This window comes from Ammodytes marinus (genome assembly GCF_949987685.1).
Source record: "Ammodytes marinus genome assembly, chromosome: 7".
Lineage (NCBI taxonomy): Eukaryota > Metazoa > Chordata > Actinopteri > Uranoscopiformes > Ammodytidae > Ammodytes > Ammodytes marinus.
In genome coordinates, this window is record NC_137211.1 from 17,691,298 (window position 1) to 17,710,070 (window position 18,773).

The 18,773-nt window shown below is 44.0% G+C and overlaps 1 protein-coding gene across 1 annotated transcript in view; it reads right to left on the reverse strand.

Annotated features, from left to right (window-relative positions):
* Positions 1 to 18,496, reverse strand: part of fgd (faciogenital dysplasia) — a 63,073-nt gene extending 44,577 nt beyond the window's left edge. Inside the window, exon 1 of the mRNA XM_080030995.1 lies at positions 18,363 to 18,496. Within this exon, the coding sequence (XP_079887121.1) occupies positions 18,363 to 18,384 (22 nt within the window). The 5' untranslated portion in view covers positions 18,385 to 18,496. The remainder of the gene's footprint in view (positions 1 to 18,362) is intronic.
* Positions 18,497 to 18,773: the final 277 nt, after the last annotated feature.

Below are 18,773 nucleotides of genomic sequence, written 5' to 3' on the forward strand. Positions count from 1 at the left end.
GTGTTTATGTTTTGACTGACAAGCTCTCGATGAAGTGTTTTTGTTGAGACTGCGTCACAGAAGTGCTGAATCACTTTTGACAGAGGACGACCATTCGTCTTAGCTGATGAAGTTTTCTGTTTTTAGACTGTTTGCCTATGTTAAATAAATTAATGGATTTCATACTTTTTGTAGCATGGCATCAATAATATGAGCGCTAGCAGTTAGGAGTGCTTTGAAAACTCTGATGAAAGCTTATGTTTGTAAGACACTGGTTAAGCTAACATGCCTTGTTAACAACTCACTATAATTTGGCTGTGTAGCCTTTTTCCATCTCTACTGTGGTTTTGTTCTCCGTCCTTTATTCATGTGATGTTTCCAGGATTTTGTCTATCGTTTGTTATCTTAAATCACCCCCTATAGGAATCCACCACCAGATGAGACTTGGATTTTCAGAGGTCAGACTTTAATTACACTTTAAATAAATCCATCTAATGGGCATGATTATGCTGATATATAGGCCTGTTCTACAGTAATACTCCCACCAATCTAAGAGGATCAGACAGCTCTGACGCCAGTGAAGCCTGTGATGATCCAGGAAATGTAAGCAGCTGTACAGCTGCACAACACCGGCGTTACACTACAGTATATATGTCAACCAGACCCTGTGGCTGCTTGGCTCAGCACCATTGCATTGATCTGGGTCAAAAGGTCGTTGATTAGACTGAGTCTCGCAGTCTCTAGGCAATGCCACAGTGTCTGCCACACACTCAGCCTCAGCTCGGCTCACACAGCTGCTGCCGGTCGCCATGGAAACACTCAGACTCCCTGCTCCTTAAGACAACTCCCTAGTCAGCTAAATTATAGTGTGCCAAAATAAATCCTAAGAGGCTGAATGCAAACACTAACATACCAATGAATACAGAAGGAGTGGTTGTGCAATCTGTGAATCTGTTAAACCATCTCTGAGGTCATTGCCATATATTCATGTAATGACATCATTGAGCTAGTAGTGGTCATCACTTTGTCACTTATGATCAATGCTTCCTCCTCAGTTAGCATGTATTGATTCAAAGATGTAAACATTTCACAGGAAACTAGTCAGCGTGCTGTTTTATCGAAGAGAAAGAACCGGGCCACTGAACTGGAAAAACATTAGCCCTGTTCGCTGCTCACTACATTGCTCACCACACATCACTTGTTCGAGGAGCCAGCGGGCTCTGCTCTCACTCCTAATTACCCACCGTAGTGTAGATGAAAGGAAAAACTAAACAAACTCAAACCAAAACACACGTACGCTGTCCCATTCAGACATTCCCCCGAATAAAACACTGCAGGGAATGCAAGAATCAAGGCAGCAGAAAATTGCCCCCAATGTACCGTCCTCAATAAAACATGCAGTCTGGCATGTATATTTCAGAGGTGAAATTAGCCTACATTCAGCAGACAGCTGCAAGCCCGGGCACCCAAACATTACCCAGACAGATATTTGGTTTGGACGAGGACACATGCATTTTGTAAAAGCAGCAGCACCTGCTGGAAGGCACTCATGCCAAACTAAAACACACACAAATTCAAAAAGGCAGAACACACCTTTATGCAAGTGTGTTCAAGTGTAAACATGAGGTCACATTACAAACATACTGAAAAAATCTGCGGTTTAGAGACGATGAAGCCTCGTTGTTGGTAACTCACCGGCTCAACTCAGATCTGCCATCTGCCTTCGATGGTTTGCTCTGTTTTCACTCTCTGTCTGAAATCTCTGCAGCTCCTTCTCGTGTTCCTCTCGCTGTGTAACGTAAGCACAAGAATCCACAATCTAGTCCAGTAGTACTGAGCCAACAGCAGGCGGTCTGTGAAGCCTGGATGTTTTAGTAGCAGCGCTCTCAGGGAGACGGCATGAGTCTGCTACTGCTACTACTCCTGTTCCCTCTAACCACCACCACCACGCTGCTTCTCTCTCTCTCTCTCTCTCTCCTCCTCTTAACTCCCCTCCTCCTCCCCTCTCACTCTACAAACGCAGCGCTCAGCCTCTCTCTCCCCCCACTCCACTCCACCCCAACCCAAAAAAATATATAGGGCTCCTCCTGTCCTGCTCCCCACCACCATTCAGAGCAGCGAACCAAACAATGCCTCCGCCACCGCTCGCTCTGAAAGGAACCCAGGAACAGTTCTCAGCCGGCAATAATGCCAACCAATCGTCACCATGGAAACTAATGACGGAGGGAGGGAGTGAGGGAAAAAAATCGGGGGGGAGATGGAGAGGGAAAGAAGTGGCTGAATGAAAGATGTAGGGGGAGCGTGTGTTAAGTATCAGTGAGTGAGTGTGCCGGCGCAGTTGTTGCACGACTGTGTGCGAGAGGATACGAGTTAACTGGTGAGGAGGGGATGGTTTGGGACGGCCATTCTGCAGGCATTTGTTATGGAAACATGGTGCACTATAGAGGTGGAGCTTTCTTTTGAAGACTGCAATTAAATAATGTCTTTGTCGGTTCAATGTTTAACCTATATATATATATATATATATATATATATATATATATATCACAAAATGACTTTGGAGAAGCTGAAGCGTGCAAATGTTTGGCCTGATTTGTCTTGTTAAATGAACCAATTATCAACATTGTGGCTGATCATTTTTCTGTTCATCGACCAATCAGGTAATGAAATAACCTGTTTGGGTAGTTCTTTCCTGTGAATACTTTGGAATTCTATGTGTCAATAATGATACAAAAAGAAAAGAAAGACGAAAGCCTCAAACCAAACTAGGGACTGTCTGGCAGTTGTCTTTGATGGATACATCAAACGAATAACGAAACGTCAAAAATTGTCACCAAATTATTTCTTGTGTCAACAGATCAATGGACGCTACATTTCAAAAGCAATCCTTTTCCCCAAAAAATTATTTGTATTTCTGACATGTGAATAATGAATGCTGTTATATCCCTTGGGGAGCCACTTTAACCGCTATAGTCTCTGTGGTGTACATGCGTGTCTCTTCCCCCCACAGACATCATGGGGATCACAAAAGCTGCCAGGATGACGCGCCCAAGCTGCTTCAACCCTCTTCATATGCACATATAATTACAAGAGCCCCCCCAGCCCTCTCTCCATATCTCTCTGTGCCCCCCCCCCCTCTACCCCTCTTCCCACTCTATAGTTGGAATGACATCAGCCTGAAAGACAGGGTTGACATTGCCCGACACCGGCTCTGAACTCCACAGACGAATTCCCCCGATAACCATGGAAACACTGCTGGAATATCCCCGGGTTCCTGAAGGAAACCGGGGCTTTAAAGCTGGGGTGTGAAGGAGAGCAGCGGAAGAGAGAGTGAAAATGTAAAGAGGTGGAGGAGGGGGGGGGGGGGGGGGGGGATGGGAGGCTGTGTTCCATTAAGATTCAGGAAACGCAGCAGCTTTAAAAATTGGAGACGAGTTCAGAGTGGGGTTTAAAATGGGCCCCCCCAAACTGAAACCTCTTCTTCTGCATGTCGAGGCAGCGACAATAAAACACCTCTAGCGGCTCATTGCAGGCCACCCCCTAGCTCAACTGATGCTCAACACAGTGAATTATGCATCGCACTGACTGGACAGGGAGGGGGGGGGGACAGGTGCTGCTCTCAACAGCAATAAAGCTCGACCCAGCAGACCTGTCCAAGTGAAATATTCTCACATGAAGTGGGAAGACGAGCTAGAGAAAGGGTGCCGCTGCAGTCCAAGCCGGAGGGCGAAGCCAAACGGGAGGGTGAAAAAAACACAATGATTTTCAAATAAGAATTGAGCCTTTGCCTTTGTAGGTTACCTAATGAGGCGTGGTGCTCGTGCCCCCACAAGACAGGAATTTGTGCTGTGTGTGTGTGTGTGTGTGTCAGGGAGGAATGTTGAACCTCTAGCCATCTTGTAGGCCGCTGATTAAAGTCGACTTTTGATTTCCAATGTATTGTTCTGGAATAAATCCACAGATAATGATGCCTTCACTGACAAGAGACAAGATAGAGGAGAAATACCACATATACCACAGTGGCACAGTTCTACTTGCCCTTCAGTTACCCTCTGCCACTCACTAATTACACGAATGATGTCTTTCCATCTGTGCAGTGTCCACAAAGACGAAACTTTGTGCGATTATTCTCAGAGTTTGTCGCACACACAAACCAACGGCAACATTGACGAGCAACAGTAGTCTAAATCTTCCTCGCTCTAATGACCTTAGCAGGGCATCTGTCACACATCTGCCCCGATGGGTTCACTAACCACACACCCACACACACACACACATACACACACACACACACACACACACAGTTCCAAAGGGACGGAAAACACAACTCATGAGCTCATTTTTTACCCAGAAAAAGAAAAACGTGTGTTCAGTTCCAAAAATGAAGGTCCGACATGAGATGGGGCAAATAATTCTTGTGAGACATACACAACAATGCCGTTAATAAAATATGCAAAACGCTGCATCAACACTGTTTGAACGCTTGTCAAAGTCAAGTGGCTTTCAAAGGACAATGCTGAGTTTGATCTGCACAATCACACAAAAACACACCCACACAGCACATACACACATGTTCATCTACTCCTGGCCTACTGTAGGGACACAGAGGACTTAACCCAGTTTCAGGCCCGGCATGGTACAGACATTTGCATAGATAAATATTTTTTAAATGAGTCAGATCAATCAGAGCTGATGCCATGGTGGCACACTTGGGTTGGCTGCATCGGCATGCACCCTGCGGATGGGAGCTGGAAGGAGGACACTGGGCTGTTGTCATGGAGACAATTCACATTCCACAGCATGTTGTTGACCCAGTGCCAGGATATTTCCAAAAATGCCCTCACACAGAAAGACGAAATAGGCAAATCCCTGCAAAGGAATACATCCAAACACTAGTCTAGTGCGCGCACACACACACACACACACACACACACACACACACACACACACACACACACACACACTCCCTCTACGTTAACGAATCTGAAGCGCCAGCCAGATACTCAGACAATAAACAGCAGAAATAAAAAGAGGAGGAAGTAAACAGGTGTGCAGTACTTTCACTGCTGCTAACAAACACTCATGTTGACTTTTCTTCTAGAATAAGGGGATCTTTAATAAAATTACCCTCAGGCCCCTTTTCGATCTCAAATATTGACCCCGACAGCCACCTTCACCGTAACGCCTAAAACATTCAGCAGCTAAATATCAAAGAGATTTTTTAAATTACTACTAACAAGAACACCACCATCCTCCCTCTCTTAGGAGTCGACGCCTGCTGTCTTTAAAGAAGGAGCCATTAATATTTCACCCAGAAGAGAATCTTTTAATATATTATTAATATTTAAACCGATCTGCTGGAGTAGAGAGAGGTCTTATCTGAATTACAAAGAGGCTGATGCCAGGCATAATCCATGTATCTATGGTACAACCCCTTAGAAAAGCAGTGCAGTAGACCTGATATCCCACTATGTTTGGGCAGTGCTGGCTTGTGGTGGTGAGATCTGGGAATCCTATTTCTATACTAGTCTCATGCTGCCTGAGGAGTGTGGCCCAGGGGGCATGGTGGAGATGGTTGGCGCAGAGTAGAAAGCAAAAGGAGAAAAAGATACATTTGGGGAGGAAAAACATAGATCGACTTTGTCCCTAAAGAGCACAGCAAAGTCAAAAAAGGCTTGCATTTGCTTACTTTATTCATATAAAACCATTTAAATTTTAGAATTTCAAAAATAATGGATACTGATTGATGTCAAATATTATCAAAGTAATACATTGATTTATTGTCCTTCCTCCATCTGTCCAATGCTGCAAACAAAAACCCTTAGAATTGTGCAGCTAAAGACTGACCCGTATGCTTTTCGTTGCCATGGGAATCGACGCCCAGATTACTATATATAAACAGAATATACTGTATATATATTTTTTTTTTCTGCTTTACATCAAACTATGAATATTCACAGATCATTCGCAAAGAAGCTTCAAGGCCCAAAACATGTCATTTGGGACAGCCCTAGTGCCACTGCAGTTTGTTGTGGAATGAAGGTTAAAACATATTTGGCTTGATCCTTACATCCTGGCTGATGTGCTTCAACTCAAGAGAGAAAAACCCAGTGGAATAATTAGAATATAATTAGTAGGATCTCCAGCATCTTCTTTTTATAATGTTTTTTCCACAATGCTTAATGCATCAAACCCAGAGGGGAATGCTTTAGAGTGAACCAGCAGTCAGCATTTTCAGTAATGATCTCAATGAGTTCTCGTGCAGGGAAAAACACTAAAACAATATTAGAAACAGCAGACCAGAAATACAGTTGACAGTATATTTGAATTGGATCACTGTCTGGGTATCTGATTATTGCATTCTATGTAAAGCAAAGACGATGAACCACTCGCATTTCAATATCTATTGTTTTGGAGTGCCTGCCAGTTAACACCAATTTCATGTTTTTTTCCTGCAGCCTGCTGCTTGTGGAACATCATTATGTTATTTCCACTGTGATACGATGTGGTACATGGCTTGGTCAGTGTTTATGTCCTTGAGTACGGTGCAGAAAGGTGTGATCAAATTGAGCAAAGGTGTGACTGGGTGTACGTGCGTGTGTGCGTGTGTGTGTGTGCGTGTTGTCCACCCACGGGCGGGTTTGGTCATCTGACACGCTGCAGGCTCACGTCTCCCTACAGCGCCCAGATGGCCTGTGATTACACACGGCTCAGTAGAGATTACTGTGCGAGATGGAGGGAGAAGTGCAAAAAGAGTGTAAAAATAAATTGTTCACAAGAGAAATAAGTTGGCAAAAAAAATCAAATTAAAAAGAGTGTGTGGGGTCAAGGGAACAGAGCGAGGGGTGAGGAAGCAGCACCGCTAGCTTCACAAACAACTCCTTTTTCCCCCAGAAATATATAGCGTAAGCGTTTGACAACACATAGTTTCCATTACATTTGTTTAGTTCTATAGCTTCCATGCAGAACCTTTGCCACTAAATTGATAAGCTCAGGGTTAAGAGGAGAAGGTATTCAGGGAGGTAAGCGGGTGATGGATAGCGAATGTGTTCGAATATGTGTGTGTGTGTGTGTGTGTGTGTGCGTCTGTTGGGAATGTCTCAAGCAAGGAATACACACGACGAGGGCATTTGTCACCAGCATTGACGTGGCATGATGCATCGCATGCTGGCCAGTAAAATACACCCAAAAGCGCAGTGTGAAAAATGATCGACGCTTCACTGAACCAAAATCATTTAACCCCTCGGTGTATGTTTTTACGAGCAGAGCATCCTCTGTGGGGAAATGTATTGGATCCGTTTAAATGGTATAGTTCAGGGGCGCCCTTAGCTCCGTTGGTAGGGTGTCCCCCCCCGGGCCAAGCCCAGCAGCAGACCCGGGTTCGATTCCCGCCCGCGGTCGTTCTCTGCATGTCACTCCCCTCTCTGCCCCATTTCACCTCTGTCTCTCTGCACTGTCAATAAAGCATAAAAAATAAAATGCCAAAAAAATATCTTAAAAAAAAGAAAATTGTATAGTTCGAGTAATCATCATCCACAACTGCTTTACGCCTTCAAAAAAGGTAGCTGCAGTGATGTTAATATACAAAAAAATAAGCTAGACAAACAGTAAGAGGTAAAGGTAGAATGCAAAACATCCAAAGCTTCCAGTTGGTAATGAGTCAACACATACATACCTCTGACAGCTCGGCTATCACAAACATTGATAAAAGCAGAGAAAAGCACAGAGAGTAGCTAATATTTATTTGCTTAGATAAGATACAACAATAACGCAATCCTTCAGCTGAGGGTCATTCGGAGAAGTAAACCCCCTAGCTACTTTTTGTAATAGAGTTGACGCCTGCTGTGGTTATGAGTGCTTCATCTATAAGTGTATTGCTGGCACACTCCTGACTGTCAAATAGATTAGAGGAGGATGACGCACGTCTGGCTGTTTTGTTTTTGTTTATCACTAACTGAATGCAAACGGATACAGCGGCAGAGTCGTCCTGCAGAAGGCCGGCATGTGTGTGTGTGTGTGTGTGTGTGTGTGTGTGTGTGTGTGTGTGTGTGTGTGTGTGTGTGTGTGTCCTGGCTTAATTAGACTCATCAATCAGCGATGAAGAGAAGAACAGTGATAGATGGCACTTTAACAACTTACAGTACATGCAATCCATATTTCAAAAGGGAGATTTTTGGACAGAATGATCCAACTTCGGGCATGGAACGCGGGAGACGGCTTTACAGGGAGTCAGCTGCCACGCACGCATGCGCACATACTGTATATGCACACATGTAAAACACACACACACACACACACACACACACACACACACACACACACACACACACACACATAAAGAGAAGCCTCAGGCATTTTGTTGGTATAACGTTTTGACCCTCCAGGATCAATGTAAATCTAATGAAGTGCTTGTCAGTGAATTAGGGCCTCAACGAGAGAAAAAAAGTGCTGAAAGCCTTAAAAAAAATACTGTAGTTTGAGGAAGAGAATCCACAGGGGGCCAGAGGAACAGGATCCATCTGGGTGGATGTAGCTCTCATCTCCTCGTTAGGCGCAGGGTGTTATGACTGTCCTGTGATGAGAGCTGTGTCTTGTGCAAGGCATGCTGGGAGAGGGCGGCGCTGTATGTGCAGGGGTTCCACAGAAACGGGTAAGTTCAAATCCCTGGGTGACAATTTCAGACAATGAGAGGATCTAGGGCACACATCTCGACATCAGGAGGGGGAAATTGTCTGTGTCAAAAAAGGCAAGTCATCTTAGGGTGTTGTTTTTCAGCTGCAGCCGCTGAACGATAAAGTCAGTGGGCCAGATCTCGGCACCTATTAAATGGTGCTACAGTATCTTGTTTCACAAAAGGAATTACAGAGGCAGAGCGGTATAGCATGATAAATGGCCCAATGGGCAGTGAAGGCTATAATGGGAGACAGTGGAGAGTCAGCATGCTGTTGCCAGGGTGACCTTCTGTGTGAAGCACCCCAATGTCACCTAGAACTGAGAGCAGCACGGCCACTGAGCAAGGAGAAAGCCAGCACGGAGGGCAATGCACAAAGGGCAATGATGATGACCTGAGCACGCAAAAACTAATAATAAAAAAAACACATTACTCTTCAGCAGCTATTTTCAAAGACGATTATTTTTTTTAATTTTTTTTTTGGCATTTTTATGCTTTATTGATAGTGTAGAGACAGAGTTGAAATGGGGCAGAGAGGGGAGTGACATGCAGAGAACGACCGCGGGCTGGAATCGAACCCAGGTCCGCTGCTGGCCAAGGCCCATGGGGGGGACGCCCTACCAACTGAGCTAAGGGCGCCCCCTCAAAGACGAATATTTGAATGAAAGGCAAACCAGTGGTTACCAACCCATTAAAAACGTCTTACTGATGGTATGTCTTACCATCAGTTTTTGACCACATTTTTCTAATAGTTTGTATACTCCTGAATTAAATCATCCTGAGACTTCCAAAGAAAAATAAGAAAATATTTTTGTTAAAACATTTACACAACTTCAATTAGCATACATAAGTTTTTTCTGCTTTCTTATATAGTATCCATCTCACAACAGAACAACCTCTCTTCATCACTTTAAACGACTCTCCTACTTAGCGATTATTTGTGGAAATCACAAGGAGAAAGTCGCAGTCCCCTCTATAAATACAACTTCTGCAATCAGTGACTCAAGAGGAATAACACAACAGTGCCATCTAGTGGTATAACAACTGCTGCACACTGAGCAAGGCAGTACAGCCTTACAGATATTTTTTCTTATAAAAACATAGGCAATAACAACCCGCTGTCTGTGACACATTAATATCATATCTAAATGAATACATGAGTGGATGCACAGTGGTTTATAGGGTGGTGTAGTTGAACTGTTTCTGTTTCTGCTTTATGAGTCAGCATTTTTAGGCATGACCTTAAAAACAGCTGAGATTTAGGGTGACTGGATAACTCTCAAAGCAAAATGGGTTTGGGCGGCGCAGAGACATCAGCAGTCGACATAAATCGCAACAAAAGGCCTTTCCCGCTGACAGCCGCATGTCTCCTCACCAAAACACCATTTCACAGTAGTAATTCCATATGCTTACTCAGTGAAGAGCAAGCAGAAAGCCCCTAAATAGCAGTAACGACTGTTGAATGGTGGACATGAAATGCGTGCAGAAAGGCTGCAAACAATAACAGACCTTCACTCTCTGGAAAGATGCCTTATAACTGAGGGTTCAAACAGCCGTGCCATTTCAGGAGGAGCTCATGTGTGTCAGGCTAAGACTTGTGGTGGGGGGAAAAAGAGCCAGGGAGTATAGAGCAGGGAATAGTTTCCTGTTGACCGGCAGGCCCTGAGTCTCTGTGTGTAGCCTAGCATGAAGTGTGTGAAGCGTTTAGTTAGAACAAATGATGTAAAAAGTGTTTGTGGCACAAGTGTTGGAATTCAGTGGCAAAATTGGGTGTTTGTGTGCAATTTGTAATAATAATGATATACAGGTTTAAAGGAAGGAATAGGAGAATGGAAGAGCCAGAGACAATGGTTAATGACAACAGAAGGGCAGAGAGGGGGTGGGGGGTGGGAGGGCACCCAGGGGAGAGAGCGTGGAGAATTCAACACAGGCTGCCTTTGTTGGCTGCAATCAGCCAGTCTAGGACGACATTTACAACATGGTTTATGGCTCCATCAGGTGAGGCGAGTGTGAATGGTGGAGTGTGTGTGTGTGGCGATTAGGAGAGAGCAGCGAGGGAGTCTCACTAAGGCTTTTTGCACTTTTTTGATTTTGCAAATCACATCATTTACATTACTGCTGCTGACCATCGTCTATCTATTCTACAGTGCATCATCATATCAGGTTTTTCCATTGATGTCCTATACCTTCCGGAGTGGCCGGTTTCATTTCACTCACAGTGGTATAAAAAAACTACTTGCTGACATTCGAGATGCGTAATCGATTTCCTTGTCAAAGTCACATCATCAGCATGCGGGCCTTGGGACTCACACACTACCCCTTTAACAATGTCAGTGGTTATTATTGCTTATTCGTCGGCTTGTTAAATGGTGAACTTCTCAGCAGCTGACTCTTAAATCTCACATGAGTGTCCTTGAAAGCACCACCGTGAGCAGCTCCCTGCTCATGAAAAGAATGCCATGTGGAATAACATAACCTTGACCAATATTAATAAGCGTGTTCCTGCAAGCATTTGTATACCCCTGAAACATGAACCTATGAAAAATCTATTTCTGCTGACTGAGAAGATCAGAAATAATAGATCTTAAAATCGACACTATAGTAGAGCCAAAGCTGGATTATATCAATATTTAAAAAACACACACTAACAAACGCATAGAATTTGTTCAGGAACCCTTAAAAAAGGGCAAGGATTTAAATCTTCCTACTGAAAATGAAAATATTTAAAAGGAGTTAATTGATACATATTTTCATGTGGGCACTGTAGATTTGAGAAAACATTGCTTGAATAGAAGAAAACAGTGGATTTGTTGGAGACTATCCTCAGCTGACGACTTGGTACACAGGCGAGTATTTACTGCAGGACAGTGTATGACTGATTCACAATAAAGCACAGTGCCCCCCATGTTCATCATAATGAAGCAGCATGTCATCCAGTACAATGGTGTGGCTGATTAATGTCTTTTCATCGTTTTATGCACAACAATGGTTGTCTATGGCACAAAGGAATAAGCTACATTAGTCTTTGTATATTCAGACAATACTTTTTAGCCAGGGAAATCAATAGTCAGGCTCTGGATGACACAAATGTAAATGTATTTTTTTTCAAAAGGTCATGCTTCACATTTAGAATACTGTCGCTAATATAAAGCTGCGAACCACAACCGCCATCTAACCTAGAGGTGGCCTCCATCTCTCTCTCTCTCTCTCTCTCTCTCTCTCTCTCTCTCTCTCTCTCTCTCTCTCTCTCTCTCTCTCTCTCTCTCTCTCTCTCTCTCTCTCTCTCTCTCTCTCTCTCTCTCTCTCTCTCTCTCTCTCTCTCTCTCTCTCTCTCTCTCTCTCTCTCTCTCTCCCCTCCTCCTCTTCCTCCTCCTCTCTCCCTCTGCCTCACCCCAGTGTGTACAGGAAACCCTGATTCCAGAGAGCCTGCTCTTCTGATGATCAGAGAGGGGAAAAAAACACAATGCCTTCAGTGTACTAGACTCTGCTCCACTCATAAAATGCACACACACACACACACACACACACACACACACACACACACACACACACACACACACACACACACACACACACACACACACACACACACACACACACACACACACACACACACACACACACACACACACACACACACACACACACACACACACACACACACACACACACACACACACACACACACACACACACACACACACACACACACACAAAGGGAGAGAAATAGAATGGAACATGCTTTTACTATTAGGGCTCCGTTTTTTTTCTTTCCATATGACTTTCCCAGGAAAATCCCCCTCATCAGGGTAGGTCCAATCCAGACAGACAGCAGACCAGAGAAGAGACACATATACAGACACAGAACGCTTTGGAGAAATTGACCTTCCCCGTCCTATGGCTCAGACACAAACACAAAGACTTGTGTAGGGTGTGCAAAGCTTTCAAACTGGACCCATTCTGTGTTCAATATGTCGGACCTCACAGCAAAAATAGACGATTTCCAATAATTTTTTCCCACTCCATTCTTAGTCTGGCCACGGAGAGTCATTAAAAAATGAGCACTCCCACTCTCAGTTCTCTAGACCAGCATCTGGCTATATCTTTGAAGACAAGGATTCGATTAATTTAGTGTCTGGGATAACACTCAACATCTAACATGTCCGCCATAGTTTTGGGTGACAAAACTAATTCTGTTCCTTTCTAGAAGGCCTCAACAGTTGGTACCATTTAGGAAAACTAGGTCACTTCCGCCTTCTGTGCCTGTGTATGTGTGGGTCTGTGAGTGAGTGTGTGCATGCTGGTGTGTGTGTGTGTGTGTGTCAACCAGACCCTACTACAAGCCAAGAGACCTCCAGTACAAACATATTGTGCAGGAAGGACTGCTACCCTGAACAGAAACATCCTGATAGCACATAGTATTTGAATCGGCATGATGACTAGTGCTGTCTTTGCTGTCACACTCCAGCTGCTACATTAAACTATATCATGTCATAGCCCTGTCTGTCTACCTGTCCGCATACTTCACTTTTGGCACCAGGCGCCAAAGCATATGCCACCGATGAAAGATGAGATGGTTGCTTACTTACTTGTTTGTTGCATCACAGGGATTCATTTTAAACACTGCTATTACAAGGCAGCCCAGACCATGGCTAAGATTATAATACATTTTAGTTTTCTACCAACTGAGATTATTCGTTGTTATTATTTGGAGTCTTGACTTGAGTAGTCAGGACACTCTAGGGGGCCCAAAAAGGGTATAACAAAACAATGAAAACGATATTCATATTTTTTGCCTTTTTAAATGACAGCTTCAGGTCTTTTCAAAGGAATCAATCCGAGAAGGAATGGAAAAAAAACTCAAAGACTCAATTCCATTTCAAAGTCATAACCTATGATCAATGGGTCAGAAGCAGAAATGACTTCATAATTATGGGTCAAAAAGTGGTCTGGATTGCATGTCTAATACAGTATTTACACTATAATATAGGTGTGGTGAAAAGTACCATCACTGGAACGATATTATTTTTAAATTACTAATAGCAGACAATAAAAAATGGTTTGCATGTAACAGTCACTCTACGGCACAATTCAAAACACACCTTTCAAAAGCAGCATGACTGCAAGTGACTCAAGAACCAGTTAAACAGGAGTGTCAAAATAAGGCCATGATCCCATTCACCGAGGAATTCAAAGGTGACAGTTTATAATCCCACCCAGCTCAATTTTAATGCTTTCCATCCTTTGTGAAGTCCTCACTCATTTTACATGCTTGCTGGGCCACACCAGTCTAGTGTTAAACAAAGCAAAGTATTTCCTAATCTCTGGCGAAAAAACCATGACATGATAAGTCACTTTACAGTCTCCTAGAAAGTGCAGGCAAATACTTTAAGAGGGGACTCCTTCAGGCATGCAGTGCACAAATAAACAAATAGACTTTAAATGTGTTAAATTATCTGTCAGAAAAGGGGACCAATTACATCAGAGGCCCGTTTTCTATACATGCACACACACCCGGCACAGTCTTAAACCTGCAGTGTGTAGAATTTTGGGTTTTATTTCCTAGCAGATTTTGTAGAAAGTGATTATAATATCCATAAGTACATTTAATTTAGTGCATAATAGCTGAAAAATTTTTTTTTAATTATTATTTTTTCCCTTAGAAAGGATCTCATATATGTCCATATTTCTGCATATTTTGGACCAAGGCCTAGTGCCGCCATCTTGAAAGTGTCATAGTTGGAATGTCATCAGGTGCATTGTTTAAAATTTAGAATTGCTCTTGTCCTTGAAGGCCACTGTAGCTTCTGTTATTATTCGAAAGGGGTGGGGTTACCCAGGGAGTGTTGCATTCTATAACTTTGTAGAACTTTCTTGATGATGTCATATTACACACTGCACCTTTAACTGAAGCCTTTGCAACAGCAGGACCCACACATGACCACCATTAGGCAAATCAATGTGACATTCAGGCTGGCCGGGAACAGGCCTGAACTTGGAACTGATTCATGCTGTCTCACTCACACACACACACACACACACACACACACACACACACACACACACACACACACACACACACACACACACACACACACACACACACACACACACACACACACACACACTCTCTCTTAAAGAGAATGAGACAGAGATATGGATGAGCAGATACATAGGGGACTTTAGAGATTGGTGCTTTCAGGAATACACTGAGTTTTTGGGTGACTGGTCACCTTGAGAACGTAAACATGTAGTGGAGCACTAGAGTGGATTGTTTATTTCAGTGCTAACTAGGCATGGGACGATTATCCTATCCAAATGATCTCATCCAAACAATTCACACTATTATCCCGATAATCATCAAAATAAACTCAGCACGTATTACAATGGCTCTGAAACACAAAGGTAACACTTGGATTTTTAATTTGTTAAAGAAGAATATTTGTATTGTATCACAGATAGGACACATCGCTTTTTAAATGGAAAAACAATCTAAAAATCTTAAAGAATTATCTTTTTTCGTGGGGGATACAATGGGCAAGCTGAACCTTCAACCAGGGACGATTTAGGATTTTTTTTAATGACTAGGGAAATCATTATTAAATGTTTGATTTTTCTTAAATATAACAACAACAAAGAAAACTCACCTTCTGTTTTTGGGTAGCTGCACGCAGTACCATAAGTAAACCACTAGGGGGTTAGATAACGCAAACTATTTCAATCAAAACTCCTGTCCAGTCATTTGGATTCGCCTTTCTCCAGATATCCAGTGCCACCTGGCTGATGGAGATCAACCAGGTAAACTGTGCAGTGGGCCAATCAGGCAGAGACATGTGGCAGAAGACCAAGTTCATAAAAGTGAGGGAGAACAACAGCAGGACCATCCATTTAAAACTCAAAAAAGAAGTGGGACCAAGTGGGGCAGCTAATATTCTCACCATCCTCCTCCAAAACTCCCGTGCTCTGTGTTTATCTAACACAGAGGGGAGATGTTTACATTGGCTTGGTTAAACACAGACAGGCCCAATAGCTTATGTTAATAATAAATAACCTAAACAGCCATGCCTGGACGTGGAGGGTGGAGCATCTAGCTGGCACACCATGGACCACCACTGGTTCATGCATGTGTGGAGGAGACACTAGACTGCTCACTGTGCCAGACAGATAGCATACAGACTGACCCTGCGTTCCAATACCCATACTTTCTGCGATTTAGTATGGTGGAAAAAAGATTTAGGATGTCCCAATTATTGTGGTCAGATTAAGTATACTTAAACATCCCCGGATGTCTACTACATCCGAGATTGTTAGTGTTGAAACAGCATGCTATTCGGGCGATTCTGACCCACAATCCAGTGCGCACAGGAAGTGATGTCACATCGACGGAGCCTCCGTATGAAAACAACCAGAGACGCAATGGATATTAAAGCAACAGGCAATCGTAATGTTATGATGAAATAAATAAGTAAACGTATGTCCCAATTGTAGCATGCTGCATGCTTACTAGATATTTTTTTTGTGGTCAAATGTATTACGTAGAATAGAAAAAAATAAAGAGTATGCGATTTGGAACGCAGGGTGAGTGTGTGTGTGACAGTGAGGAGCAGAGTTTACAGAGATTGGGAACGACTCTTGAAGGATTTGAGGTGGAATTCAGACTCTGAGGCACGCTATCTATCCCACCACAGTTTGTTTGTGATGTGGTTTATTTTGATAGATTCTCCAATGGTTGGATGCGAGCATCCTACCGCCCCCTTTTTGACCCTCCCATCATAAACACAAAAATAAGCACTAGAGAACGCACAGGCTGGATTGGGTTCCCATGTGGAAGGAATAGAGCTGAGGGAACTTCATGAAAGAGAAAAAAATATATATATTTCATCTGTCGGCAGTTGCAGTGAGCATATGAGCTCTGTGTGTGTGTGAGAGAGAGAGAGAGAGAGAGAGAGAGAGAGAGAGAGAGAGAGAGAGAGAGAGAGAGAGAGAGAGAGAGAGAGAGAGAGAAAGGGGAGGGCTTTGAGGCAGGCACAGGCATCAGGGGGCAGAGATTGATCTGGGACAGTGTGGGAGAGAAAGAGGGAACTGCAAAATAAAGAGAGAGCAAGGCCTTGGGAATGAGTGTGTGTGTGTGTGTGTGTGTGTGTGTGTGTGTGTGTGTGTGTGTGTGTGTGTGTGTGTGTGTGTGTGTGTGTGTGTGTGTGTGTGTGTGTGTGTGTGTGTGTGTGTGTGTGTGTGTGTGCGTGCGTGCGTGCGTGCGTGTGTGTGTGTGTGTGCGTGCGTGCGTGCGTGCGTGCGTGCGTGTGTGTGTGTGTGTGTGGGAGGGAGGGAGGGAAACGATACACTGCTGGACTGCCGGAAAAAGAAAGTCAGAGCCAGGAGGACGGCAGATCGATTCCTCCCCCGAGTCTAACAACAAACACGCTCTCTATTTTTTTTCTTCTCCCTGCATAGCTCACCTCTGCTGCAGCCTGATATCGTCCCATCAGCACTTCATCTCCATCACTCTCTCTCTCTCTATTTATGCCCTCCCCTTTCTTTGTCTGCATGCAAGTACTTTATTTTGAGGCCCCATCATGCGATGAAAGATATTGAGATTTAGCCGAATCTCCTATGGAGTTTTGGTTCTCACAGTTAGCCTACTCAGTGTGGATGGCTTATGGGAATATTTAGCCAAATGGCCCAGATCTGTCATCTTCAGAACCATGACAATTACAACACGCAACACACAGACAATGATCTGGTCACGCCGAATAATGAACAGAGGATGGAGAAGAGTGAGAAAAAAACAAGGAACTGTAAGTGCCACCTCCTTTTGTGATTGTGGCGGAGGGACGGAATGGCAAATGCGAGAAACCAAAAATATATCTGCAAGCAGTGCAACGAGAGGGGAACCACACAATGGCACTGACACTGACACACACTCTTTTCCAAACACCAAGCATGTCTTTCCCACCATTCCTCCCAGACTGATAGACAGACAGACAGGATCACACACACTCTCAAACAAACACAGCTCTAATCTTGTGAGCTCTGCATCACAACACACACTCACTCCCTCCCTCTCCTCCGCTCAACCAAGGACCCAGAAAATAAGCGGTTTACTACAAGACATCCCCAATCTAAGTCTGTGTATACCTGAAAAGTGACATAGGGACACACACAAACATAAACAATGACATATGGTCATACACAGACAATAGAAAGGAGGATGACTCTTCTTATCATCACCACCAGCATTCTTCTTGTGGTTACTGTTTAATTTCAAGTCATATAGTTGTACTTACAGCAAAGATAACAGTTTGTGTGTGTGTGTGGGGGGGGGGGGGGGGGGGTGCGTCAGATTGTTGGGCCAATTGTGAGGTCAGAGCGCCTTGTCTCAGGGTTTGGCACGGCTTTGCTCCAATTCTTGCCATGTCAGCTCAAGCCTCCCAATAGGGCATTAAACGCTCCCCTCTCTCACTGTGTCTGTGAAGCAGCCCCCAACTAGCAAAACAACTCTTTGCGTTGTTTTGGAGTTGATGCAGCCAGGCCCCCTGCTACTGCAGCTGCCCCGTTGACAGCTGGCAAAAGCATTTTGAAATTCAAATCCTGTGCGCAAGAAGGCAAGCCCTAGCCATTTGGAAACAACGTGAGAAAACCGCAGAGAGTTTTTAAAGAAGATAAGAGGGCGGAATCCTGCTTTTTTTCTCCACTTTTTGAGATTTTCACTTACCAGTAGCTGAAACCCCCTGCATCTTGCACACAGTCCGTCTCCGGTCGATCTCTGCTGAATCCTTCCTTTTTCTCGGAGAATCTGGCAACGGCAGCTGCTCCAGCGTCCTGCGTTGGACTAAACTCGGAGGAGCGCCTCCACTTTAGAGCCCCCTTTATTCCTGATCGCCGATAAAAAGAAAAAGGAAAAAAACACACGCACACAATCTAAGGACACTTCATGGTTTAGACGCGAGAGGTTCTACCCGGGTCATTTTAATGTGCACCGCAGCAGCCCTCCATGTAGTCCTCCTTTCTCCTCCCTCCTCAGACACAGAACTCTTTCCTCTGTGCCGCTGGAAAAAAAAGGAAAAAGAAAATGCGCGCTCCCGCTGGCGAGGTGCGCGCACAACAACCCCATTCATTTGGGAAT